This window comes from Oncorhynchus keta, chromosome 1, assembly GCF_023373465.1.
Source record: "Oncorhynchus keta strain PuntledgeMale-10-30-2019 chromosome 1, Oket_V2, whole genome shotgun sequence".
Classification (NCBI taxonomy): domain Eukaryota; kingdom Metazoa; phylum Chordata; class Actinopteri; order Salmoniformes; family Salmonidae; genus Oncorhynchus; species Oncorhynchus keta.
This window is the reverse complement of record NC_068421.1, coordinates 5,034,469-5,060,673: the sequence shown is the minus strand read 5'-3', so window position 1 is coordinate 5,060,673 and position 26,205 is coordinate 5,034,469. Positions and strand designations below refer to the sequence as shown.

General features: G+C 42.8%; 1 protein-coding gene and 1 long non-coding RNA gene across 28 annotated transcripts in view; one reads left to right on the top strand and one right to left on the bottom strand.

Annotated features, from left to right (window-relative positions):
- The window catches only part of aplp2 (amyloid beta (A4) precursor-like protein 2), a 112,294-nt gene that overhangs the window by 4,879 nt on the left and 81,210 nt on the right, over positions 1-26,205 (bottom strand). For all 18 annotated transcript variants that reach the window (XM_052465706.1, XM_052465213.1, XM_052465307.1 and 15 more), the window contains one exon: positions 8,339-8,421. In XM_052465706.1, the coding sequence (XP_052321666.1) occupies positions 8,339-8,421 (83 nt within the window). The remainder of the gene's footprint in view (positions 1-8,338; positions 8,422-26,205) is intronic.
- On the top strand, positions 2,442-8,332 carry LOC127908268 (uncharacterized). 10 transcript variants are annotated; one of them, XR_008066550.1, is made up of 9 exons: positions 2,442-3,430; positions 4,066-4,344; positions 4,480-4,540; positions 4,758-5,165; positions 5,399-5,460; positions 5,807-5,868; positions 6,721-6,843; positions 7,647-7,708; positions 7,804-8,332. It is a non-coding gene; the product is annotated as an uncharacterized LOC127908268 (long non-coding RNA). The 10 variants fall into 10 exon arrangements; XR_008066755.1 differs by lacking the exons at positions 4,480-4,540; positions 5,807-5,868; positions 6,721-6,843 and adding an exon at positions 6,159-6,252 and having other exon boundaries at positions 4,314-4,344; positions 7,616-7,708; XR_008066747.1 differs by lacking the exons at positions 4,066-4,344; positions 4,480-4,540; positions 5,807-5,868; positions 6,721-6,843 and adding an exon at positions 6,159-6,252 and having other exon boundaries at positions 7,616-7,708.

The window sequence follows — 26,205 nt, the reverse complement described above, 5'->3', positions numbered from 1 at the left end:
GAGGTTCTCTTCAGAACACATGTTTTTGGTCGTCTCGGTTACCTAGAGGTTCTCTTCAGAACACATGTTTATGGTTGTCTAGGTTACCTAGAGGTTCTCTTCAGAACACATGTTTATGGTTGTCTAGGTTACCTAGAGGTTCTCTTCAGAACACATGTTTATGGTTGTCTAGGTTACCTAGAGGTTCTCTTCAGAACACATGTTTATGGTTGTCTAGGTTACCTAGAGGTTCTCTTCAGAACACATGTTTTTGGTCGTCTCGGTTACCTAGAGGTTCTCTTCAGAACACATGTTTATGGTTGTCTAGGTTACCTAGAGGTTCTCTTCAGAACACATGTTTATGGTTGTCTAGGTTACCTAGAGGTTCTCTTCAGAACACATGTTTATGGTTGTCTAGGTTACCTAGAGGTTCTCTTCAGAACACATGTTTATGGTTGTCTAGGTTACCTAGAGGTTCTCTTCAGAACACATGTTTATGGTTGTCTAGGTTACCTAGAGGTTCTCTTCAGAACACATGTTTATGGTTGTCTAGGTTACCTAGAGGTTCTCTTCAGAACACATGTTTATGGTTGTCTAGGTTACCTAGAGGTTCTCTTCAGAACACATGTTGAGGCCCCTGCTACAGGCAAACAACCATTTATAGTTTCATGTAATATAAAATGTAATGTTTTAACTTTGATTGTTCTGTGTTTGGACTCCACATGTGCAAAAACAATAATACTGTCATGCATAACAAACATAAAAATAAAAACAACACATGACTGCATTACACAAACACAGTTTTACGCTTTGGCCTTGGATCTACATGCTAAACACATAACAAACATTCAACTTCAGGATCCAAGAGGAAGGAGGACACATGATGCTTCTGGTCAATGAGAGCATGCAGAAAGAAGATGGCTACTGTGAAATCCATGGACTATATCCTCTCTGTTTTAGTGGTGATCCATGGACTATATCCTCTCTGTTTTAGTGGTGATCCATGGACTATATCCTCTCTGTTTTAGTGGTGATCCATGGACTATATCCTCTCTGTTTTAGTGGTGATCCATGGACTATATCCTCTCTGTTTTAGTGGTGATCCATGGACTATATCCTCTCTGTTTTAGTGGTGATCCATGGACTATATCCTCTCTGTTTTAGTGGTGATCCATGGACTATATCCTCTCTGTTTTAGTGGTGGTCCATGGACTATATCCTCTCTGTTTTAGTGGTGATCCATGGACTATATCCTCTCTGTTTTAGTGGTGATCCATGGACTATATCCTCTCTGTTTTAGTGGTGATCCATGGACTATATCCTCTCAGTTTTAGTGGTGATCCATGGACTATATCCTCTCTGTTTTAGTGGTGATCCATGGACTATATCCTCTCTGTTTTAGTGGTGATCCATGGACTATATCCTCTCTGTTTTAGTGGTGATCCATGGACTATATCCTCTCTGTTTTAGTGGTGATCCATGGACTATATCCTCTCTGTTTTAGTGGTGATCCATGGACTATATCCTCTCTGTTTTAGTGGTGATCCATGGACTATATCCTCTCTGTTTTAGTGGTGATCCATGGACTATATCCTCTCTGTTTTAGTGGTGATCCATGGACTATATCCTCTCTGTTTTAGTGGTGATCTGAGGGTTTGGCAGAGTGGTTGACAGAGGCCCAGAGTAGGCAAACTGCTAACAGCAGCACTGCTCTCGCTGCTGTAACTATGTCATCAAAGGATGGTGCATCTCATCTAAAGCTTGATGATATATTAGAGCTAAGGAGCCTGATGTCAAAGAGGTATATTACTATCTATATACACATTACTAATGAAATATATTACTATATATACATATATAACTATATATCTATCTATATATAGCAGTATATATATATATTACTTATTACATATACTACTTACCTATTACATATATTACTATCTATACTACTATATATATATTACTATCTAGAACTACTATATATATATATATATATATATGTGTGTGTATGTATATATATATGTATGTATATGTGTATGTATATATATATATACACACACACACACACACACACACACACACACACACACACACACACACACACACACACACACACACACACACACACACACACACACACACACACACACACACACACACACACACACACACATATATATATACATATACACACACATATATATTATTACTATCTATACTACTATATATATATATAAGTTATTACATATATTACTATCTATACTACTATATATACTACTTATTACTTATATTACCATCTATACTTAGATATACTAATACATATTACATATTACTATCTATACTATATATTACTTATTACATATATTACTATCTATACTTAGATATATTACTATCTATACTTAGATATATTACTATCTATACTACTATATATATATTACATATATTACTATCTATACTTAGATATATTGCTATCTATACTTAGATATACTATTATATATATTACTTTTTACATATATTACCATCTATTCTTAGATTTGATCTATTATCATATCTGGATATTCCAGCCTATTCAGCAGAACACGGAGTTGTTTTAGGGTCATTTCAGAGAGTATTCACACCTCCTGACTTTATCCACATTTTGTTGTATTACAAAGTGGGATTAAAATTGATTTCATTGTCATTGGTTTGAACGATCGACACAAAACACAAAGTGGAAGAAAAATTGTAAAACATTTGTAAAAAATGTAAATGTAAAATAAAACACAAAATATATCTTTATTAGATAAGTATTCAACCACCCTGATTCAATACACGTTAGAATCACCTTTGGCAGCGATAACAGATGTGAGGCATTCTGGGTAAGTATCTAAGAGCTTTCCACACCTGGATTGTGCAACACTTACCAATTATTATTTTCAAAATCCTTCAAACTTTGTGAAATTGGTTGTTGACCATTACTAGACAACCATTTTCAGGTCTTTCCATACATTTTCAAGCAGATTTAAAGTCAAAACTGTAACTCTGCCACCCAGGAAAATTCACCATCTCCTTGGTAAACAACTCCAGGGTAGATTTGTTGTTTGTGTTTAAGGTTTATTGTCCTGCTGAAAGGTGAATTCGTCTCCCAGTGTCTGGTTGTAAAGCAGACGACCAGGTTTTCCTTTAGGATTTTGCCTGTGATTAGCGCTATTCATTTTCTTTTTATCCTTGCCAATGACAAGCATACCCATAACATGATGCGCTACATGTATTTTCTATCATGGAAAAAGCCATGCAGCTTTATTATGCGACCTGTTAAAGCAAATGTTGACCCCTGATCTGGTTTAGGTTTGCCATAACAAAGGGGTTGAATACTTATTGACTCAAGACATTTCCAGAGCTGACAGGGTAAACAAAAAAAAAATATGTTGTTCTGCACCAGTTGAATGCATTCATTTGGACAACTGACTAGGTATCCCCCTTTCTGTTGTATAACTGACTAGGTATCCCCCCTTTCTGTTGTATAACTGACTAGGTATCCCCCTTTCTGTTGGACAACTGACTAGGTATCCCCCTTTCTGTTGGACAACTGACTAGGTATCCCCCTTTCTGTTGGACAACTGACTAGGTATCCCCCTTTCTGTTGGACAACTGACTAGGTATCCCCCTTTCTGTTGGACAACTGACTAGGTATCCCCCTTTCTGTTGGACAACTGACTAGGTATCCCCCTTTCTGTTGGACAACTGACTAGGTATCCCCCTTTCTGTTGGACAACTGACTAGGTATCCCCCTTTCTGTTGGACAACTGACTAGGTATCCCCTTTCTGTTGGACAACTGACTAGGTATCCCCCTTTCTGTTGGACAACTGACTAGGTATCCCCCTTTCTGTTGTTGTATAACTGACAACTGACTAGGTATCCCCCTTTCTGTTGGACAACTGACTAGGTATCCCCCTTTCCTTTCTGTTGGACAACTGACTAGGTATCCCCCTTTCAGTTGGACAACTGACTAGGTATCCCCCTTTCTGTTGGACAACTGACTAGGTATCCCCCTTTCTGTAGGACAACTGACTAGGTATCCCCCTTTCTGTTGGACAACTGACTAGGTATCCCCCTTTCTGTTGGACAACTGACTAGGTATCCCCCTTTCTGTTGGACAACTGACTAGGTATCCCCCTTTCTGTTGGACAACTGACTAGGTATCCCCCTTTCTGTTGGACAACTGACTAGGTATCCCCCTTTCTGTTGGACAACTGACTAGGTATCCCCCTTTCTGTTGGACAACTGACTAGGTATCCCCCTTTCTGTTGGACAACTGACTAGGTATCCCCCTTTCTGTTGGACAACTGACTAGGTATCCCCCTTTCTGTTGGACAACTGACTAGGTATCCCCCTTTCTGTTGTATAACTGACTAGGACAACTGACTAGGTATCCCCCTTTTTCTGTTGGACAACTGACTAGGTATCCCCCTTTCTGTTGGACAACTGACTAGGTATCCCCTTTCTGGACAACTGACTAGGTATCCCCTTTCTGTTGGACAACTGACTAGGTATCCCCCTTTCTGTTGGACAACTGACTAGGTATCCCCCCTTTCTGTTGGACAACTGTATCCCCTTTCTGTTGGACAACTGACTAGGTATCCCCCTTTCTGTTGTATAACTAGGTATCCCCCTAACTTCTGTTGTTGACAACTGACTAGGTATCCCCCTTTCTGTTGGACAACTGACTAGGTATCCCCTTTCTGTTGGACAACTGACTAGGTATCCCTTTCTGTTGTTCTGTTGGACAACTGACTAGGTATCCCCCCTTTCTGTTGGACAACTGACTAGGTATCCCCCTTTCTGTTGGACAACTGACTAGGTATCCCCCTTTCTGTTGGACAACTGACTAGGTATCCCCCCTTTCTGTTGGACAACTGACTAGGTATCCCCCTTTCTGTTGGACAACTGACTAGGTATCCCCCTTTCTGTTGGACAACTGACTAGGTATCCCCCCTTTCTGTTGGACAACTGACTAGGTATCCCCCCTTTCTGTTGGACAACTGACTAGGTATCCCCCTTTCTGTTGGACAACTGACTAGGTATCCCCCTTTCTGTTGGACAACTGACTAGGTATCCCCCTTTCTGTTGTATAACTGACTAGGTATCCCCCTTTCTGTTGTATAACTGACTAGGTATCCCCCCTTTCTGTTGGACAACTGACTAGGTATCCCCCTTTCTGTTGGACAACTGACTAGGTATCCCCTTTCTGTTGGACAACTGACTAGGTATCCCCCTTTCTGTTGGACAACTGACTAGGTATCCCCTTTCTGTTGGACAACTGACTAGGTATCCCCCTTTCTGTTGGACAACTGACTAGGTATCCCCCTTTCTGTTGGACAACTGACTAGGTATCCCCTTTCTGTTGTATAACCCCCTTTCTGTTGGACAACTGACTAGGTATCCCCCTTTCTGTTGTATAACTGACTAGGTATCCCCCTTTCTGTTGTATAACTGACTAGGTATCCCCCTTTCTGTTGGACAACTGACTAGGTATAGGTATCCCCCTTTCTGTTGGACAACTGACTAGGTATGACCCCCTTTCTGTTGGACAACTGACTAGGTATCCCCCTTTCTGTTGTATAACTGACTAGGTATCCCCTTTCTGTTGTATAACTGACTAGGTATCCCCCTTTCTGTTGTATAACTGACTAGGTATCCCCCTTTCTGTTGTACAACTGACTAGGTATCCCCCTTTCTGTTGGACAACTGACTAGGTATCCCCTTTCTGTTGGACAACTGACTAGGTATCCCCCTTTCTGTTGGACAACTGACTAGGTATCCCCTTTCTGTTGTATAACTGACTAGGTATCCCCCTTTCTGTTGTATAACTGACTAGGTATCCCCCTTTCTGTTGGACAACTGACTAGGTATCCCCTTTCTGTTGGACAACTGACTAGGTATCCCCCTTTCTGTTGGACAACTGACTAGGTATCCCCTTTCTGTTGGATAACTGACTAGGTATCCCCCTAGGTATTCTGTTGTATAACTGACTAGGTATCCCCCTTTCTGTTGGACAACTGACTAGGTATCCCCCTTTCTGTTGGACAACTGTATAACTGAAGGTATCCCCTTTCTGTTGTATAACTGACTAGGTATCCCCTTTCTGTTGTATAACTGACTAGGTAGGTATCCCCCTTTCTGTTGTATAACTGACTAGGTATCCCCCTTTCTGTTGTATAACTGACTAGGTATCCCCCCTTTCTGTTGTATAACTGACTAGGTATCCCCCTTTCTGTTGTATAACTGACTAGGTATCCCCCTTTCTGTTGTACAACTGACTAGGTATCCCCCTTTCTGTTGTATAACTGACTAGGTATCCCCCTTTCTGTTGTATAACTGACTAGGTATCCCCCTTTCTGTTGTATAACTGACTAGGTATCCCCCTTTCTGTTGTATAACTGACTAGGTATCCCCTTTCTGTTGTATAACTGACTAGGTATCCCCCCCTGTTGTATAACTGACTTCTGTTGTATAACTGACTAGGTGTATAATCCCCTTTCTGTTGTATAACTGACTAGGTATCCCCCCTTAGGTATCCCCTTCTGTTCTGTTGTATAACTGACTAGGTATCCCCCTTTCTGTTGTATAACTGACTAGGTATCCCCTTTCTGTTGTATAACTGACTAGGTATCCCCCTTTCTGTTGTATAACTGACTAGGTATCCCCCTTTCTGTTGTATAACTGACTAGGTATCCCCTTTCTGTTGTATAACTGACTAGGTATCCCCCTTTCTGTTGTATAACTGACTAGGTATCCCCTTTCTGTTGTATAACTGACTAGGTATCCCCCTTTCTGTTGTATAACTGACTAGGTATCCCCCTTTCTGTTGTATAACTGACTAGGTATCCCCTTTCTTTCTGTTGTATAACTGACTAGGTATCCCCTTTCTGTTGTATAACTGACTAGGTATCCCCCTTTCTGTTGTATCCCCCTTTCTGTTGTATAACTGACTAGGTATCCTTTCTTTCTGTTGTATAACTGACTAGGTATCCCCCTTTCTGTTGTATAACTGACTAGGTATCCCCCTTTCTGTTGTTAACTGACTAGGTGTATAACTGACTAGGTATCCCCTTTCTGTTGTATAACTCTGTTGTATAACTGACTAGGTATCCCCCTTTCTGTTGTATAACTGACTAGGTATGTATAACCCCCTTTCTGTTGTATAACTGACTAGGTATCCCCCTGTTGTATTCTGTTGTTATAACTGACTAGGTATCCCCCTTTCTGTTGTATAACTGACTAGGTATCCCCCTTTCTGTTGGACTGTTGTATAACTGACTAGGTATCCCCCTTTCTGTTGTATAACTGACTAGGTATCCCCTGTTGTATAACTGACTAGGTATTCTGTTGGACAACTGACTAGGTATCCCCCTTTCTGTTGTATAACTGACTAGGTATCCCCTTTCTGTTGTATAACTGATAGGTATCCCCCTTTCTGTTGTATAACTAGGTATCCCCCTTTCTGTTGTATAACTGACTAGGTATCCCCCTTTCTGTTGTATAACTGACTAGGTATCCCCCTTTCTGTTGTATAACTGACTAGGTATGACTAGGTATCCCCTTTCTGTTGTATAACTGACTAGGTAATCCCCTTTCTGTTGTATAACTGACTAGGTATCCCCCTTTCTGTTGTATAACTGACTAGGTATCCCCCTTTCTGTTGTATAACTGACTAGGTATCCCCCTTTCTGTTGTATAACTGACTAGGTATCCCCTTTCTGTTGTATAACTGACTAGGTATCCCCCTTTCTGTTGTATAACTGACTAGGTATCCCCCTAGGTTCTGTTGTATAACTGACTAGGTATCCCCCTTTCTGTTGTATAACTGACTAGGTATCCCCCTTTCTGTTGTATAACTGACTAGGTATCCCCCTTTCTGTTGTATAACTGACTAGGTATCCCCCTTTCTGTTGTATAACTGACTAGGTATCCCCCTTTCTGTTGTATAACTGACTAGGTATCCCCCTTTCCTTTTCAGCTTGAATTCATTTGTAAACATTTCTAAAAAAACATAATTCTACTTTTACGTTATTTTGCTTTTGTGTGTCGGATCAGTGTCACAAATTCTAAATGTAATCCCATTTTAAATTCAGGCTGTAACACAACAACATGTGGTAGAAAGTCCAGGGGTGTGAATACTCTCTGAAGACTGTGTATATAAGGTGGAGAAAGACATTAGTTGAGAAGAGAGGATCTCAGACACTGATTATTGATCAGATGATCAGCAGTCTACTCTGACTTGTGCTGTTATTACCTGTTGAAGTTATGATGTCTACAGCGGTGACAGACGGACGGAAGCACAGTCAGAAAAACAGACGGCCGTGACAGATCTCTCACCATGTTGTTGTTGATCTTGGGCTTGCTGTTGATGATCCTCTCCTCGGCTCCGATCAGCCCGTCCTGGCCGTACATCCCTGAACCTGTAGGGGGCAAGAGAGAGGTTCGAGGTCGGGGATTAGACGTCAGCCAATCGGGAGGAACAGAAAATAGAGAGGGAGACAGAGGGTTGTGTGACTGTCGTCCAGCTGGACTCACTGCTGAGATTGTTTGAATCAAATTCTTCCTTCAATATTCCACATTCTTATTAGCAGGAAACACTCAGTTCCGGAGCTTATTAGCAGGAAACACTCAGTTCCGGAGCTTATTAGCAGGAAACACTCATCCCCCTCTGCAGGACAACTCTAGGTTCCGGAGCTTAGCAGGAAACACTCAGTTCGAGCTTAGCAGGAAACACTCACGGAGCTTAGCAGGAAGCACTCAGTTCCGGAGCTTAGCAGGAAACACTCAGTTCCGGAGCTTAGCAGGAAACACTCAGTTCCGGAGCTTAACAGGAAACACTCAGTTCCCGGAGCTTAACAGGAAACACTCAGTTCCGGAGCTTAACAGGAAGCACTCAGTTCCCGGAGCTTAGCAGGAAACACTCAGTTCGGTTAGCAGGAAACACTCCAGTTAGGTATCCCCCTTTCAGGAAACACCGGAGCTTAGCAGGAAACACTCAGTTCCGGAGGCAGGAAACACTCAGTTCCGGAGCTTAACAGGAAACACTCAGTTCCCGGAGCTTAACAGGAAACACTCAGTTCCGGAGCTTAGCAGGAAACACTCAGTTCCGGAGCTTAACAGGAAACACTCAGTTCGGAGCTTAACAGGAAACACTCAGTTCCGGAGCTTAGCAGGAAACACTCAGTTCGGAGCTTAACAGGAACACTCAGTTCCGGAGCTTAACAGGAAACACTCAGTTCCGGAGCTTAACAGGAAACACTCAGTTCGGAGCTTAGCAGGAAACACTCAGTTCCGGAGCTTAACAGGAAACACTCAGTTCCGGAGCTTAGCAGGAAACACTCAGTTCCGGAGCTTAGCAGGAAACACTCAGTTCCGGAGCTTAGCAGGAAGCACTCAGTTCCGGAGCTTAACAGGAAACACTCAGTTCCGGAGCTTAGCAGGAAACACTCAGTTCCGGAGCTTAGCAGGAAACACTCAGTTCCGGAGCTTAACAGGAAACACTCAGTTCCCGGAGCTTAACAGGAAACACTCAGTTCCGGAGCTTAACAGGAAACACTCAGTTCAGCTTAGCAGGAAACACCAGTTCCGGAGCTTAACAGGAAACACTCAGTTCCCGGAGCTTAACAGGAAACACTCAGTTCGGAGCTTAGCAGGAAACACTCAGTTCGGAGCTTAACAGGAAGCACTCAGTTCCGGAGCTTAACAGGAAACACTCAGTTCCGGAGCTTAGCAGGAAACACTCAGTTCCGGAGCTTAACAGGAAGCACTCAGTTCCGGAGCTTAACAGGAAACACTCAGTTCCGGAGCTTAGCAGGAAACACTCAGTTCCCGGAGCTTAACAGGAAGCACTCAGTTCCGGAGCTTAACAGGAAACACTCAGTTCCCGGAGCTTAACAGGAAACACTCAGTTCCCGGAGCTTAACAGGAAGCACTCAGTTCCCGGAGCTCAACAGGAAACACTCAGTTCGGAGCTTATTAGCAGGAAACACTCAGTTCCGGAGCTTATTAGCAGGAAACACTCAGTTCGGAGCTTATTCAGTTCCGGAGCTTATTAGCAGGAAACACTCAGTTCGGAGCTTATTAGCAGGAAACACTCAGTTCGAGCTTAGCAGGAAACACTCAAGCAGGAAACACTCAGTTCCGAGCTTAGCAGGAAGCAGTTAACAGGAAACACTCAGTTCCGGAGCTTAGCAGGAAACACTCAGTTCCGGAGCTTAGCAGGAAACACTCAGTTCCGGAGCTTATTAGCAGGAAACACTCAGTTCCGGAGCTTATTAGCAGGAAACACTCAGTTCGGAGCTTATTAGCAGGAAACACTCAGTTCGAGCTTAACAGGAAACACTCAGTTCGGAGCTTAGCAGGAAACACTCAGAGCTTAGCAGGAAACACTCAGTTCCGGAGCTTAGCAGGAAGCACTCAGTTCCGGAGCTTAGCAGGAAACACTCAGTTCCGGAGCTTAGCAGGAAACACTCAGTTCGGAGCTTAACAGGAAACACTCAGTTCCCGGAGCTTAACAGGAAACACTCAGTTCCGGAGCTTAACAGGAAACACTCAGTTCCGGAGCTTATTAGCAGGAAACACTCAGTTCCGGATCTTATTAGCAGGCAGTTAGCAGGAAACACTCAGTTCCGAGCTTAACAGGAAACACTCAGTTCTTAACGGAAACACTCAGTTAGCACAGGAAACACTCAGTTCCGGAGCTTCAGGAAACACTCAGTTCCGGAGCTTAACAGGAAACACTCAGTTCCGGAGCTTAGCAGGAAACACTCAGTTCCGGAGCTTAACAGGAAACACTCAGTTCGGAGCTTAACAGGAAACACTCAGTTCGGAGCTTAGCAGGAAACACTCAGTTCGGAGCTTAGCAGGAAACACTCAGTTCCGGAGCTTAGCAGGAAACACTCAGTTCCGGAGCTTAGCAGGAAACACTCAGTTCAGCTTAGCAGGAAGCACTCAGTTCCGGAGCTTAGCAGGAAACACTCAGTTCGGAGCTTAGCAGGAAACACTCAGTTCCGGAGCTTAACAGGAAACACTCAGTTCGGAAAGCTTAACAGGAAACACTCAGTTCGGAGCTTAGCAGGAAACACTCAGTTCCGGAGCTTAACAGGAAACACTCAGCTTAACAGGAAACACTCAGTTCCGGAGCTTAACAGGAAACACTCAGTTCCGGAGCTTAACAGGAAGCACTCAGTTCCGGAGCTTAACAGGAAACACTCAGTTCCGGAGCTTAGCAGGAAACACTCAGTTCCGGAGCTTAACAGGAAGCACTCAGTTCCGGAGCTTAACAGGAAACACTCAGTTCGGAGCTTAGCAGGAAACACTCAGTTCCGGAGCTTAACAGGAAGCACTCAGTTCGGAGCTTAACAGGAAACACTCAGTTCCCGGAGCTTAACAGGAAACACTCAGTTCCCCGGAGCTTAACAGGAAGCACTCAGTTCCCGGAGCTCAACAGGAAACACTCAGTTCCGGAGCTTATTAGCAGGAAACACTCAGTTCGGAGCTTATTAGCAGGAAACACTCAGTTCGGAGCTTATTAACAGGAAACACTCAGTTCCGGAGCTTATTAACAGGAAACACTCAGTTCCGGAGCTTATTAGCAGGAAACACTCAGTTCCGGAGCTTATTAGCAGGAAACACTCAGTTCCGGAGCTTATTAGCAGGAAACACTCAGTTCCGGAGCTTAGCAGGAAACACTCAGTTCCGGAGCTTAGCAGGAAACACTCAGTTCCGGAGCTTAACAGGAAACACTCAGTTCCCGGAGCTTAACAGGAAACACTCAGTTCCGGAGCTTAGCAGGAAACACTCAGTTCGAGCTTAGCAGGAAACACTCAGTTCCGGAGCTTAACAGGAAGCACTCAGTTCCGGAGCTTAACAGGAAACACTCAGTTCCGGAGCTTAACAGGAAACACTCAGTTCCGGAGCTTAGCAGGAAACACTCAGTTCCGGAGCTTAGCAGGAAGCACTCAGTTCCGGAGCTTAACAGGAAACACTCAGTTCCGGAGCTTAGCAGGAAACACTCAGTTCGGAGCTTAACAGGAAGCACTCAGTTCCGGAGCTTAACAGGAAACACTCAGTTCCCGGAGCTTAACAGGAAACACTCAGTTCCCGGAGCTTAACAGGAAGCACTCAGTTCCCGGAGCTCAACAGGAAGCACTCAGTTCCGGAGCTTATTAGCAGGAAACACTCAGTTCCGGAGCTTATTAGCAGGAAACACTCAGTTCCGGAGCTTATTAGCAGGAAACACTCAGTTCCGGAGCTTATTAACAGGAAACACTCAGTTCGGAGCTTATTAGCAGGAAACACTCAGTTCCGGAGCTTATTAACAGGAAACACTCAGTTCCGGAGCTTATTAGCAGGAAACACTCAGTTCCGGAGCTTATTAGCAGGAAACACTCAGTTCGGAGCTTATTAGCAGGAAACACTCAGTTCCGGAGCTTATTAGCAGGAAACACTCAGTTCGGAGCTTATTAGCAGGAAACACTCAGTTCCGGAGCTTATTAGCAGGAAACACTCAGTTCCGGAGCTTATTAGCAGGAAACACTCAGTTCCGGAGCTTATTAGCAGGAAACACTCAGTTCCGGAGCTTATTAGCAGGAAACACTCAGTTCCGGAGCTTATTAGCAGGAAACACTCAGTTCCGGAGCTTATTAGCAGGAAACACTCAGTTCCGGAGCTTAGCAGGAAACACTCAGTTCCGGAGCTTATTAGCAGGAAACACCCAGTTCCGGAGCTTATTAGCAGAAAACACTCAGTTCCGGAGCTTAGCAGGAAACACTCAGTTCCGGAGCTTAGCAGGAAACACTCAGTTCGGAGCTTAGCAGGAAACACTCAGTTCCGGAGCTTAGCAGGAAACACTCAGTTCCGGAGCTTAGCAGGAAACACTCAGTTCGGAGCTTAGCAGGAAACACTCAGTTCCGGAGCTTAGCAGGAAACACTCAGTTCCGGAGCTTAGCAGGAAACACTCAGTTCCGGAGCTTAGCAGGAAACACTCAGTTCCGGAGCTTATTAGCAGGAAACACTCAGTTCCGGAGCTTAGCAGGAAACACTCAGTTCCGGAGCTTAGCAGGAAACACTCAGTTCCGGAGCTTAGCAGGAAACACTCAGTTCCGGAGCTTAACAGGAAACACTCAGTTCCGGAGCTTAGCAGGAAACACTCAGTTCCGGAGCTTAACAGGAAGCACTCAGTTCCGGAGCTTAACAGGAAACACTCAGTTCCGGAGCTTAGCAGGAAACACTCAGTTCAGCTTAACAGGAAGCACTCAGTTCCGGAGCTTAACAGGAAACACTCAGTTCCCGGAGCTTAACAGGAAGCACTCAGTTCCCGGAGCTTAACAGGAAGCACTCAGTTCCCGGAGCTTAACAGGAAACACTCAGTTCCCGGAGCTTAACAGGAAACACTCAGTTCCCGGAGCTTAACAGGAAGCACTCAGTTCCCGGAGCTCAACAGGAAGCACTCAGTTCCGGAGCTTATTAACAGGAAACACTCAGTTCCGGAGCTTATTAGCAGGAAACACTCAGTTCCGGAGCTTATTAGCAGGAAACACTCAGTTCCGGAGCTTATTAGCAGGAAACACTCAGTTCCGGAGCTTATTAGCAGGAAACACTCAGTTCCGGAGCTTAGCAGGAAACACTCAGTTCCGGAGCTTAGCAGGAAACACTCAGTTCCGGAGCTTAGCAGGAAACACTCAGTTCGGAGCTTAACAGGAAACACTCAGTTCCCGGAGCTTAACAGGAAACACTCAGTTCCGGAGCTTAGCAGGAAACACTCAGTTCCGGAGCTTAACAGGAAGCACTCAGTTCCGGAGCTTAACAGGAAACACTCAGTTCCGGAGCTTAACAGGAAACACTCAGTTCCGGAGCTTAGCAGGAAACACTCAGTTCCGGAGCTTAACAGGAAACACTCAGTTCCGGAGCTTAACAGGAAACACTCAGTTCCGGAGCTTAGCAGGAAACACTCAGTTCCGGAGCTTAACAGGAAGCACTCAGTTCCCGGAGCTTAACAGGAAACACTCAGTTCCCGGAGCTTAACAGGAAACACTCAGTTCCCGGAGCTTAACAGGAAGCACTCAGTTCCCGGAGCTCAACAGGAAACACTCAGTTCCGGAGCTTATTAACAGGAAACACTCAGTTCCGGAGCTTATTAGCAGGAAACACTCAGTTCCGGAGCTTATTAACAGGAAACACTCAGTTCCGGAGCTTATTAGCAGGAAACACTCAGTTCGGAGCTTATTAACAGGAAACACTCAGTTCCGGAGCTTATTAGCAGGAAACACTCAGTTCCGGAGCTTATTAGCAGGAAACACTCAGTTCCGGAGCTTATTAGCAGGAAACACTCAGTTCCGGAGCTTATTAGCAGGAAACACTCAGTTCCGGAGCTTAGCAGGAAACACTCAGTTCCGGAGCTTAGCAGGAAACACTCAGTTCCGGAGCTTAGCAGGAAACACTCAGTTCCGGAGCTTAGCAGGAAACACTCAGTTCCGGAGCTTAGCAGGAAACACTCAGTTCCGGAGCTTAGCAGGAAACACTCAGTTCCGGAGCTTAGCAGGAAACACTCAGTTCCGGAGCTTATTAGCAGGAAACACTCAGTTCCGGAGCTTAGCAGGAAACACTCAGTTCCGGAGCTTAGCAGGAAACACTCAGTTCCGGAGCTTAGCAGGAAACACTCAGTTCCCCGGAGCTTAACAGGAAACACTCAGTTCGGAGCTTAGCAGGAAACACTCAGTTCCGGAGCTTAACAGGAAGCACTCAGTTCGGAGCTTAACAGGGAAACACTCAGTTCCGGAGCTTAGCAGGAAACACTCAGTTCCGGAGCTTAGCAGGAAACACTCAGTTCCGGAGCTTAGCAGGAAGCACTCAGTTCCGGAGCTTAGCAGGAAGCACTCAGTTCCGGAGCTTAACAGGAAGCACTCAGTTCCGGAGCTTAACAGGAAGCACTCAGTTCCGGAGCTTAACAGGAAGCACTCAGTTCCGGAGCTTAACAGGAAGCACTCAGTTCCGGAGCTTAACAGGAAGCACTCAGTTCCGGAGCTTAACAGGAAGCACTCAGTTCCGGAGCTTAGCAGGAAGCACTCAGTTCCGGAGCTTAACAGGAAGCACTCAGTTCCGGAGCTTAACAGGAAGCACTCAGTTCCGGAGCTTAACAGGAAGCACTCAGTTCCGGAGCTTAGCAGGAAACACTCAGTTCCGGAGCTTAACAGGAAGCACTCAGTTCGGAGCTTAACAGGAAGCACTCAGTTCCGGAGCTTAGCAGGAAGCACTCAGTTCCGGAGCTTAGCAGGAAGCACTCAGTTCCGGAGCTTAACAGGAAGCACTCAGTTCCGGAGCTTAACAGGAAGCACTCAGTTCCGGAGCTTAACAGGAAGCACTCAGTTCCGGAGCTTAACAGGAAGCACTCAGTTCCGGAGCTTAAGAGGAAGCACTCAGTTTCATGGGGTCCTTTGACCTTCATTAATAACAACTTTCAGAACTCAGTTCAGTCTTATAGAAGCTACTGGGTGCCACAAACTGGAGCATAGAGTCAAATACGAAGCTAGGGACCAGACGGTTAAAAACAAAACCTATTGTAAAATACACACAAAGAAGATACACCATGAATAAATTAACGGAGAGAGACAGACAGAGAGAGAATCAGAGAGAGAGACATACAGAGAGACATACAGACAGATAGACATACAGAAAGTCTGTCTGTCTGTCTCTCTGTCTGTATGTCTCTCTGTCTGTCTGTCTATCTGACAGAGAGAGAGAGAGAGAGAGAGAGAGAAGAGACAGAGAGGGCTGAAGACGGTTAAGACCATTACTGAATGATTGATCTTAGGGGGGCGGCAGCATAGCCTAGTGGTTAGAGCGTTGGACTAGTTAGTAACCGGAAGGTTGCGAGTTCAAACCCCCGAGCTGACAAGGTACAAATCTGTCGTTCTGCCCCTGACGGCCTGGGAACCCACTGTTCCCAGGCCGTCATTGAAAATAAGAATTTGTTCTTAACTGACTTGCCTGGTTAAATAAAGGTAAAATAAAAAAATAAAAGTGGAGAACAATAGTCTGTGTTGATTGTCAGGGTTGGCTAAATTATGATTTAGGTTCTGTTGGCACTAAAATCGCTCCCTTAGCCAGGGTTGGCTAGGTCACCTTCTAAATGTAATTCTGTTACATGTCCAAACTTTTAATCAGTAACGTAACTTTTAGATGACCTAAACTCAGTAACGTAATCTGATTACATTCAGTTACTACTTCGATTACTTTCCCCTTAAGAGGCGTTGGAAGAAGACAAACATGTATGTTACCAATTGAACAACATCTATTGCAGGATAAATCCATGTTAAAGATCACACAGCTGGTCTTATATGAATGTTACTTTATGGGTTGGTGATGTGGGCTTCTTCTAAACCATCACTTTCTACTACATTATAATAATATGATTATATCTTTACATTAAAAACCAAAAGTCTATCAGAATTCCACTCATTTCCAATAAATGTTATACCCCTTGATCTTCAAGAATAGGACTTGGTAATATGGAAGTTGTTTTTACCTGAGCATGACCCCAAAAACGAAGGATGTAATTAGCCAGCCCTACTCTGTTGTTTATGATTGTGTTGTCATGGACGACTGATTGGGACTCATTGATTCAAGTTGACAAATACATGCTGTGTTCATGACATTGCTTTCAGCACTACTGAAAAGGGCTATTTACAGGTGAAAAATGAATGCTGCATTTGCTGAAGGCCTTATTGTTGACCTTTTTGTTGGTGACATTTTGAATTCAACCATAAAAGGGTAAACAGAAACAAAATGGTCGTCCTGGAGAAACGTAACCACTCTCAGATTCAATGCTCGTTTTAACCAGTGTTTGTTTATGTTCACATGGTTGACTAAAAACAGTGTATATGTTGGGTTCTACAAGTTATATTCTTCAAGCATCAATTAATATATATATATATATAGTGGCAGTCTCTCAACCAGCTTCACCTGGAATGCTTTTCCAATCGTCCTGGAGTTCCCACATATGCTGAGCACTTGTTGGCTGCTTTTTTATTTATTTTCCCTGACTTGACTAGTAAAATAAAGGTAAGAACAAATGAATCAGATTGAGCTTTAAAAGCCCCACTTTTATTCCATCGGCTGGGGTCTGCACTACGCAGTTGTTGCAATAACACATTTTTCACTGGCTGTCCACTGGTTTCAAAAACAACGATTGACAGGCAGCTTAAACTTCTTGAATTCAACCATTATTGGGTTCAAATACACCTTTAGATTTGTGAACCATCCTCAACAACAATGTCATCCTAGTGGTCTCTGATTGGTGGTCATCATTTGGTGTGTCATCATAGTGGTCTCTGATTGGTGGTCATCATTTGGTGTGTCATCATAGTGGTCTCTGATTGGTGGTCATCATTTGGTGTGTCATCATAGTGGTCTCTGATTGGTGGTCATCATTTGGTGTGTCATCATAGTGGTCTCTGATTGGTGGTCATCATTTGGTGTGTCATCCTAGTGGTCTCTGATTGGTGGTCATCATTTGGTGTGTCATCATAGTGGTCTCTGATTGGTGGTCATCATTTGGTGTGTCATCCTAGTGGTCTCTGATTGGTGGTCATCATTTGGTGTGTCATCATAGTGGTCTCTGATTGGTGGTCATCATTTGGTGTGTCATCCTAGTGGTCTCTGATTGGTGGTCATCATTTGGTGTGTCATCCTAGTGGTCTCTGATTGGTGGTCAGAATCACTCAGGTGGAACAAACAAACTTTATTCAAAGCTGATTTGAACGTCATTGAGAACATAGAGAAGTGTCTAACACCCTCTCTGAATTTAAAAGTAATCCTCTCTGTAATCGTCTAGTTTTTCAGCAGTATCTGAAATCTAATTACAATATTTTTTAGCTGGTAACGTTTTATTTTAGGAATCTGTTACTCCCCAACCCTGTTGATGGTTGACCACTGCAGAGCTGATGACAGATCAGACACTGTCAGTATCTGTTAGTGTACGTGCCATCACAGAGTCTGTCACAGGAGCACTAGGCGAATAGGTTCATCTGTTGACTAGCCAGCGGTTGGTTCAACAGGACAACAACAAAACACATTGAAAATGCAGACAGACACAACTACAGTTCACTGCACAGGTGTGTTGCCATCACAACACAGCAGAAGCTATTGTACAAGGAGAAGGACCTGGCTTTTATCTAGAATATTCACAGTGAAGACCCTGGCTTCTATCTCGAATATTAACAGTGAAGGACCTGGCTTTTATCTAGAATATTCACAGTGAAGACCCTGGCTTTTATCTAGAATATTCACAGTGAAGACCCTGGCTTTTATCTCGAATATTAACAGTGAAGGACCTGGCTTTTATCTAGAATATTAACAGTGAAGGACCTGGCTTTTATCTAGAATATTCACAGTGAAGACCCTGGCTTGTATCTAGAATATTCACAGTGAAGGCCCTGGCTTTTATCTAGAATATTAACAGTGAAGGACCTGGCTTTTATCTAGAATATTCACAGTGAAGACCCTGGCTTTTATCTAGAATATTAACAGTGAAGGCCCTGGCTTTTATCTAGAATATTCACATTGAAGGCCCTGGCTTTTATCTAGAATATTAACAGTGAAGGCCCTGGCTTGTATCTAGAATATTAACAGTGAAGGCCCTGGCTTTTATCTAGAATATTCACATTGAAGGCCCTGGCTTTTATCTAGAATATTAACAGTGAAGGCCCTGGCTTGTATCTAGAATATTAACAGTGAAGGACCTGGCTTTTATCTAGAATATTCACAGTGAAGACCCTGGCTTCTATCTCGAATATTAACAGTGAAGGCCCTGGCTTGTATCTAGAATATTCACAGTGAAGGCCCTGGCTTTTATCTAGAATATTAACAGTGAAGGCCCTGGCTTGTATCTAGAATATTCACAGTGAAGGCCCTGGCTTTGATCTAGAATATTAACAGTGAAGGCCCTGGCTTTTATCTAGAATATTAACAGTGAAGGACCTGGCTTTTATCTAGAATATTCACAGTGAAGGCCCTGGCTTTTATCTAGAATATTCACAGTGAAGGCCCTGGCTTTTATCTAGAATATTAACAGTGAAGGCCCTGGCTTTTATCTAGAATATTCAACAGTGAAGGCCCTGGCTTTTATCTAGAATATTAACAGTGAAGGCCTGGCTTTTATCTAGAATATCAACAGTGAAGACCCTGGCTTTTATCTAGAATATCAACAGTGAAGGCCCTGGCTTTTATCTAGAATATTCAACAGTGAAGGCCCTGGCTTTTATCTAGAATTTTAACAGTGAAGGCCCTGGCTTTGATCTAGAATATTAACAGTGAAGGCCCTGGCTTTGATCTAGAATATTCAACAGTGAAGGCCCTGGCTTTTATCTAGAATATTAACAGTGAAGGCCCTGGCTTTATCTAGAATATTCAACAGTGAAGGCCCTGGCTTTTATCTAGAATATTCAACAGTGAAGGCCCTGGCTTTTATCTAGAATATTCAACAGTGAAGGCCCTGGCTTTTATCTAGAATATTCAACAGTGAAGGCCCTGGCTTTATCTAGAATATTCAACAGTGAAGGCCCTGGCTTTATCTAGAATATTCAACAGTGAATGCCCTGGCTTTTATCTAGAATATTCAACAGTGAAGGCCCTGGCTTTATCTAGAATATTCAACAGTGAAGGCCCTGGCTTTATCTAGAATATCAACAGTGAAGGCCCTGGCTTTTATCTAGAATATCAACAGTGAAGGCCCTGGCTTTATCTAGAATATCAACAGTGAAGGCCCTGGCTTTATCTAGAATATCAACAGTGAAGGCCCTGGCTTTTATCTAGAATATTAACAGTGAAGGTCCTGGCTTTTATCTAGAATATTAACAGTGAAGGCCCTGGCTTTTATCTAGAATATCAACAGTGAAGACCCTGGCTTTTATCTAGAATATCAACAGTGAAGGTCCTGGCTTTTATCTAGAATATTCAACAGTGAAGGCCCTGGCTTTTATCTAGAATATTAACAGTGAAGGCCCTGGCTTTGATCTAGAATATTAACAGTGAAGGCCCTGGCTTTTATCTAGAATATTCAACAGTGAAGGCCCTGGCTTTTATCTAGAATATTAACAGTGAAGGCCCTGGCTTTATCTAGAATATTCAACAGTGAAGGCCCTGGCTTTTATCTAGAATATTCAACAGTGAAGGCCCTGGCTTTTATCTAGAATATTCAACAGTGAAGGCCCTGGCTTTTATCTAGAATATTCAACAGTGAAGGCCCTGGCTTTATCTAGAATATTCAACAGTGAAGGCCCTGGCTTTATCTAGAATATCAACAGTGAAGGCCCTGGCTTTTATCTAGAATATCAACAGTGAAGGCCCTGGCTTTATCTAGAATATCAACAGTGAAGGCCCTGGCTTTATCTAGAATATCAACAGTAAAGGCCCTGGCTTTTATCTAGAATATTAACAGTGAAGGTCCTGGCTTTTATCTAGAATATTAACAGTGAAGGCCCTGGCTTTGATCTAGAATATTAACAGTGAAGGCCCTGGCTTTTATCTAGAATATTAACAGTGAAGAACCTGGCTTTGATCTAGAATATTAACAGTGAAGGCCCTGGCTTTGATCTAGAATATTAACAGTCAAGGCCCTGGCTTTGATCTAGAATATTCACATTGAAGGCCCTGGCTTTTATCTAGAATATTAACAGTGAAGGCCCTGGCTTGTATCTAGAATATTAACAGTGAAGGACCTGGCTTTTATCTAGAATATTCACAGTGAAGACCCTGGCTTCTATCTCGAATATTAACAGTGAAGGCCCTGGCTTGTATCTAGAATATTCACAGTGAAGGCCCTGGCTTTTATCTAGAATATTAACAGTGAAGGCCCTGGCTTGTATCTAGAATATTCACAGTGAAGGCCCTGGCTTTGATCTAGAATATTAACAGTGAAGGCCCTGGCTTTTATCTAGAATATTAACAGTGAAGGACCTGGCTTTTATCTAGAATATTCACAGTGAAGGCCCTGGCTTTTATCTAGAATATTCACAGTGAAGGCCCTGGCTTTTATCTAGAATATTAACAGTGAAGGCCCTGGCTTTTATCTAGAATATTCAACAGTGAAGGCCCTGGCTTTTATCTAGAATATTAACAGTGAAGGCCCTGGCTTTTATCTAGAATATCAACAGTGAAGACCCTGGCTTTTATCTAGAATATCAACAGTGAAGGCCCTGGCTTTTATCTAGAATATCAACAGTGAAGGCCCTGGCTTTTATCTAGAATATTCAACAGTGAAGGCCCTGGCTTTTATCTAGAATTTTAACAGTGAAGGCCCTGGCTTTGATCTAGAATATTAACAGTGAAGGCCCTGGCTTTGATCTAGAATATTCAACAGTGAAGGCCCTGGCTTTTATCTAGAATATTAACAGTGAAGGCCCTGGCTTTATCTAGAATATTCAACAGTGAAGGCCCTGGCTTTTATCTAGAATATTCAACAGTGAAGGCCCTGGCTTTTATCTAGAATATTCAACAGTGAAGGCCCTGGCTTTTATCTAGAATATTCAACAGTGAAGGCCCTGGCTTTATCTAGAATATTCAACAGTGAAGGCCCTGGCTTTATCTAGAATATTCAACAGTGAATGCCCTGGCTTTTATCTAGAATATTCAACAGTGAAGGCCCTGGCTTTATCTAGAATATTCAACAGTGAAGGCCCTGGCTTTATCTAGAATATCAACAGTGAAGGCCCTGGCTTTTATCTAGAATATCAACAGTGAAGGCCCTGGCTTTATCTAGAATATCAACAGTGAAGGCCCTGGCTTTATCTAGAATATCAACAGTGAAGGCCCTGGCTTTTATCTAGAATATTAACAGTGAAGGTCCTGGCTTTTATCTAGAATATTAACAGTGAAGGCCCTGGCTTTTATCTAGAATATCAACAGTGAAGACCCTGGCTTTTATCTAGAATATCAACAGTGAAGGCCCTGGCTTTGATCTAGAATATTAACAGTGAAGGCCCTGGCTTTTATCTAGAATATTCAACAGTGAAGGCCCTGGCTTCTATCTCGAATATTAACAGTGAAGGCCCTGGCTTGTATCTAGAATATTCACAGTGAAGGCCCTGGCTTTTATCTAGAATATTAACAGTGAAGGCCCTGGCTTGTATCTAGAATATTCACAGTGAAGGCCCTGGCTTTGATCTAGAATATTAACAGTGAAGGCCCTGGCTTTTATCTAGAATATTAACAGTGAAGGACCTGGCTTTTATCTAGAATATTCACAGTGAAGGCCCTGGCTTTTATCTAGAATATTCACAGTGAAGGCCCTGGCTTTTATCTAGAATATTAACAGTGAAGGCCCTGGCTTTTATCTAGAATATTCAACAGTGAAGGCCCTGGCTTTTATCTAGAATATTAACAGTGAAGGCCTGGCTTTTATCTAGAATATCAACAGTGAAGACCCTGGCTTTTATCTAGAATATCAACAGTGAAGGCCCTGGCTTTTATCTAGAATATTCAACAGTGAAGGCCCTGGCTTTTATCTAGAATTTTAACAGTGAAGGCCCTGGCTTTGATCTAGAAAATTAACAGTGAAGGCCCTGGCTTTGATCTAGAATATTCAACAGTGAAGGCCCTGGCTTTTATCTAGAATATTAACAGTGAAGGCCCTGGCTTTATCTAGAATATTCAACAGTGAAGGCCCTGGCTTTTATCTAGAATATTCAACAGTGAAGGCCCTGGCTTTTATCTAGAATATTCAACAGTGAAGGCCCTGGCTTTTATCTAGAATATTCAACAGTGAAGGCCCTGGCTTTATCTAGAATATTCAACAGTGAAGGCCCTGGCTTTATCTAGAATATTCAACAGTGAATGCCCTGGCTTTTATCTAGAATATTCAACAGTGAAGGCCCTGGCTTTATCTAGAATATTCAACAGTGAAGGCCCTGGCTTTATCTAGAATATCAACAGTGAAGGCCCTGGCTTTTATCTAGAATATCAACAGTGAAGGCCCTGGCTTTATCTAGAATATCAACAGTGAAGGCCCTGGCTTTATCTAGAATATCAACAGTGAAGGCCCTGGCTTTTATCTAGAATATTAACAGTGAAGGTCCTGGCTTTTATCTAGAATATTAACAGTGAAGGCCCTGGCTTTTATCTAGAATATCAACAGTGAAGACCCTGGCTTTTATCTAGAATATCAACAGTGAAGGTCCTGGCTTTTATCTAGAATATTCAACAGTGAAGGCCCTGGCTTTTATCTAGAATATTAACAGTGAAGGCACTGGCTTTGATCTAGAATATTAACAGTGAAGGCCCTGGCTTTTATCTAGAATATTCAACAGTGAAGGCCCTGGCTTTTATCTAGAATATTAACAGTGAAGGCCCTGGCTTTATCTAGAATATTCAACAGTGAAGGCCCTGGCTTTTATCTAGAATATTCAACAGTGAAGGCCCTGGCTTTTATCTAGAATATTCAACAGTGAAGGCCCTGGCTTTTATCTAGAATATTCAACAGTGAAGGCCCTGGCTTTATCTAGAATATTCAACAGTGAAGGCCCTGGCTTTATCTAGAATATCAACAGTGAAGGCCCTGGCTTTTATCTAGAATATCAACAGTGAAGGCCCTGGCTTTATCTAGAATATCAACAGTGAAGGCCCTGGCTTTATCTAGAATATCAACAGTAAAGGCCCTGGCTTTTATCTAGAATATTAACAGTGAAGGTCCTGGCTTTTATCTAGAATATTAACAGTGAAGGCCCTGGCTTTGATCTAGAATATTAACAGTGAAGGCCCTGGCTTTTATCTAGAATATTAACAGTGAAGACCCTGGCTTTGATCTAGAATATTAACAGTGAAGGCCCTGGCTTTGATCTAGAATATTAACAGTCAAGGCCCTGGCTTTGATCTAGAATATTCACATTGAAGGCCCTGGCTTTTATCTAGAATATTAACAGTGAAGGCCCTGGCTTGTATCTAGAATATTAACAGTGAAGGACCTGGCTTTTATCTAGAATATTCACAGTGAAGACCCTGGCTTCTATCTCGAATATTAACAGTGAAGGCCCTGGCTTGTATCTAGAATATTCACAGTGAAGGCCCTGGCTTTTATCTAGAATATTAACAGTGAAGGTCCTGGCTTGTATCTAGAATATTCACAGTGAAGGCCCTGGCTTTGATCTAGAATATTAACAGTGAAGGCCCTGGCTTTTATCTAGAATATTAACAGTGAAGGACCTGGCTTTTATCTAGAATATTCACAGTGAAGGCCCTGGCTTTTATCTAGAATATTCACAGTGAAGGCCCTGGCTTTTATCTAGAATATTAACAGTGAAGGCCCTGGCTTTTATCTAGAATATTCAACAGTGAAGGCCCTGGCTTTTATCTAGAATATTAACAGTGAAGGCCCTGGCTTTTATCTAGAATATCAACAGTGAAGACCCTGGCTTTTATCTAGAATATCAACAGTGAAGGCCCTGGCTTTTATCTAGAATATTCAACAGTGAAGGCCCTGGCTTTTATCTAGAATTTTAACAGTGAAGGCCCTGGCTTTGATCTAGAATATTAACAGTGAAGGCCCTGGCTTTGATCTAGAATATTCAACAGTGAAGGCCCTGGCTTTTATCTAGAATATTAACAGTGAAGGCCCTGGCTTTATCTAGAATATTCAACAGTGAAGGCCCTGGCTTTTATCTAGAATATTCAACAGTGAAGGCCCTGGCTTTTATCTAGAATATTCAACAGTGAAGGCCCTGGCTTTTATCTAGAATATTCAACAGTGAAGGCCCTGGCTTTATCTAGAATATTCAACAGTGAAGGCCCTGGCTTTATCTAGAATATTCAACAGTGAATGCCCTGGCTTTTATCTAGAATATTCAACAGTGAAGGCCCTGGCTTTATCTAGAATATTCAACAGTGAAGGCCCTGGCTTTATCTAGAATATCAACAGTGAAGGCCCTGGCTTTTATCTAGAATATCAACAGTGAAGGCCCTGGCTTTATCTAGAATATCAACAGTGAAGGCCCTGGCTTTATCTAGAATATCAACAGTGAAGGCCCTGGCTTTTATCTAGAATATTAACAGTGAAGGTCCTGGCTTTTATCTAGAATATTAACAGTGAAGGCCCTGGCTTTTATCTAGAATATCAACAGTGAAGACCCTGGCTTTTATCTAGAATATCAACAGTGAAGGTCCTGGCTTTTATCTAGAATATTCAACAGTGAAGGCCCTGGCTTTTATCTAGAATATTAACAGTGAAGGCCCTGGCTTTGATCTAGAATATTAACAGTGAAGGCCCTGGCTTTTATCTAGAATATTCAACAGTGAAGGCCCTGGCTTTTATCTAGAATATTAACAGTGAAGGCCCTGGCTTTATCTAGAATATTCAACAGTGAAGGCCCTGGCTTTTATCTAGAATATTCAACAGTGAAGGCCCTGGCTTTTATCTAGAATATTAACAGTGAAGGCCCTGGCTTTGATCTAGAATATTAACAGTGAAGGCCCTGGCTTTTATCTAGAATATTAACAGTGAAGGCCCTGGCTTTGATCTAGAATATTAACAGTGAAGGCCCTGGCTTTTATCTAGAATATTAACAGTGAAGACCCTGGCTTTGATCTAGAATATTAACAGTGAAGGCCCTGGCTTTGATCTAGAATATTAACAGTCAAGGCCCTGGCTTTGATCTAGAATATTAACCTTGAAGGCCCTGGCTTTGATCTAGAATATTAACAGTGAAGACCCTGGCTTTGATCTAGAATATTAACAGTCAAGGCCCTGGCTTTGATCTAGAATATTAACAGTGAAGGCCCTGGCTTTATCTAGAATATTAACAGTGAAGGCCCTGGCTTTGATCTAGAATATTAACAGTGAAGGTCCTGGGTTTTATCTAGAATATTAACAGTGAAGGCCCTGGCTTTGATCTAGAATATTAACAGTGAAGGCCCTGGCTTTATCTAGAATATTAACAGTGAAGGCCCTGGCTTTGATCTAGAATATTAACAGTGAAGGTCCTGGGTTTTATCTAGAATATTAACAGTGAAGGCCGTGGCTTTGATCTAGAATATTAACAGTGAAGGCCCTGGCTTTGATCTAGAATATTAACAGTTAAGGCCCTGGCTTTTATCTAGAATATTAACCGAGGTCATATTGGGCCAGTCTCAAATGGCAGCACTCTCATTCCCTATACAGTGAACCCTATGGGCACTATAGTAGTGCACTATATTGGGGGTAATTTAGAGTGTAAACA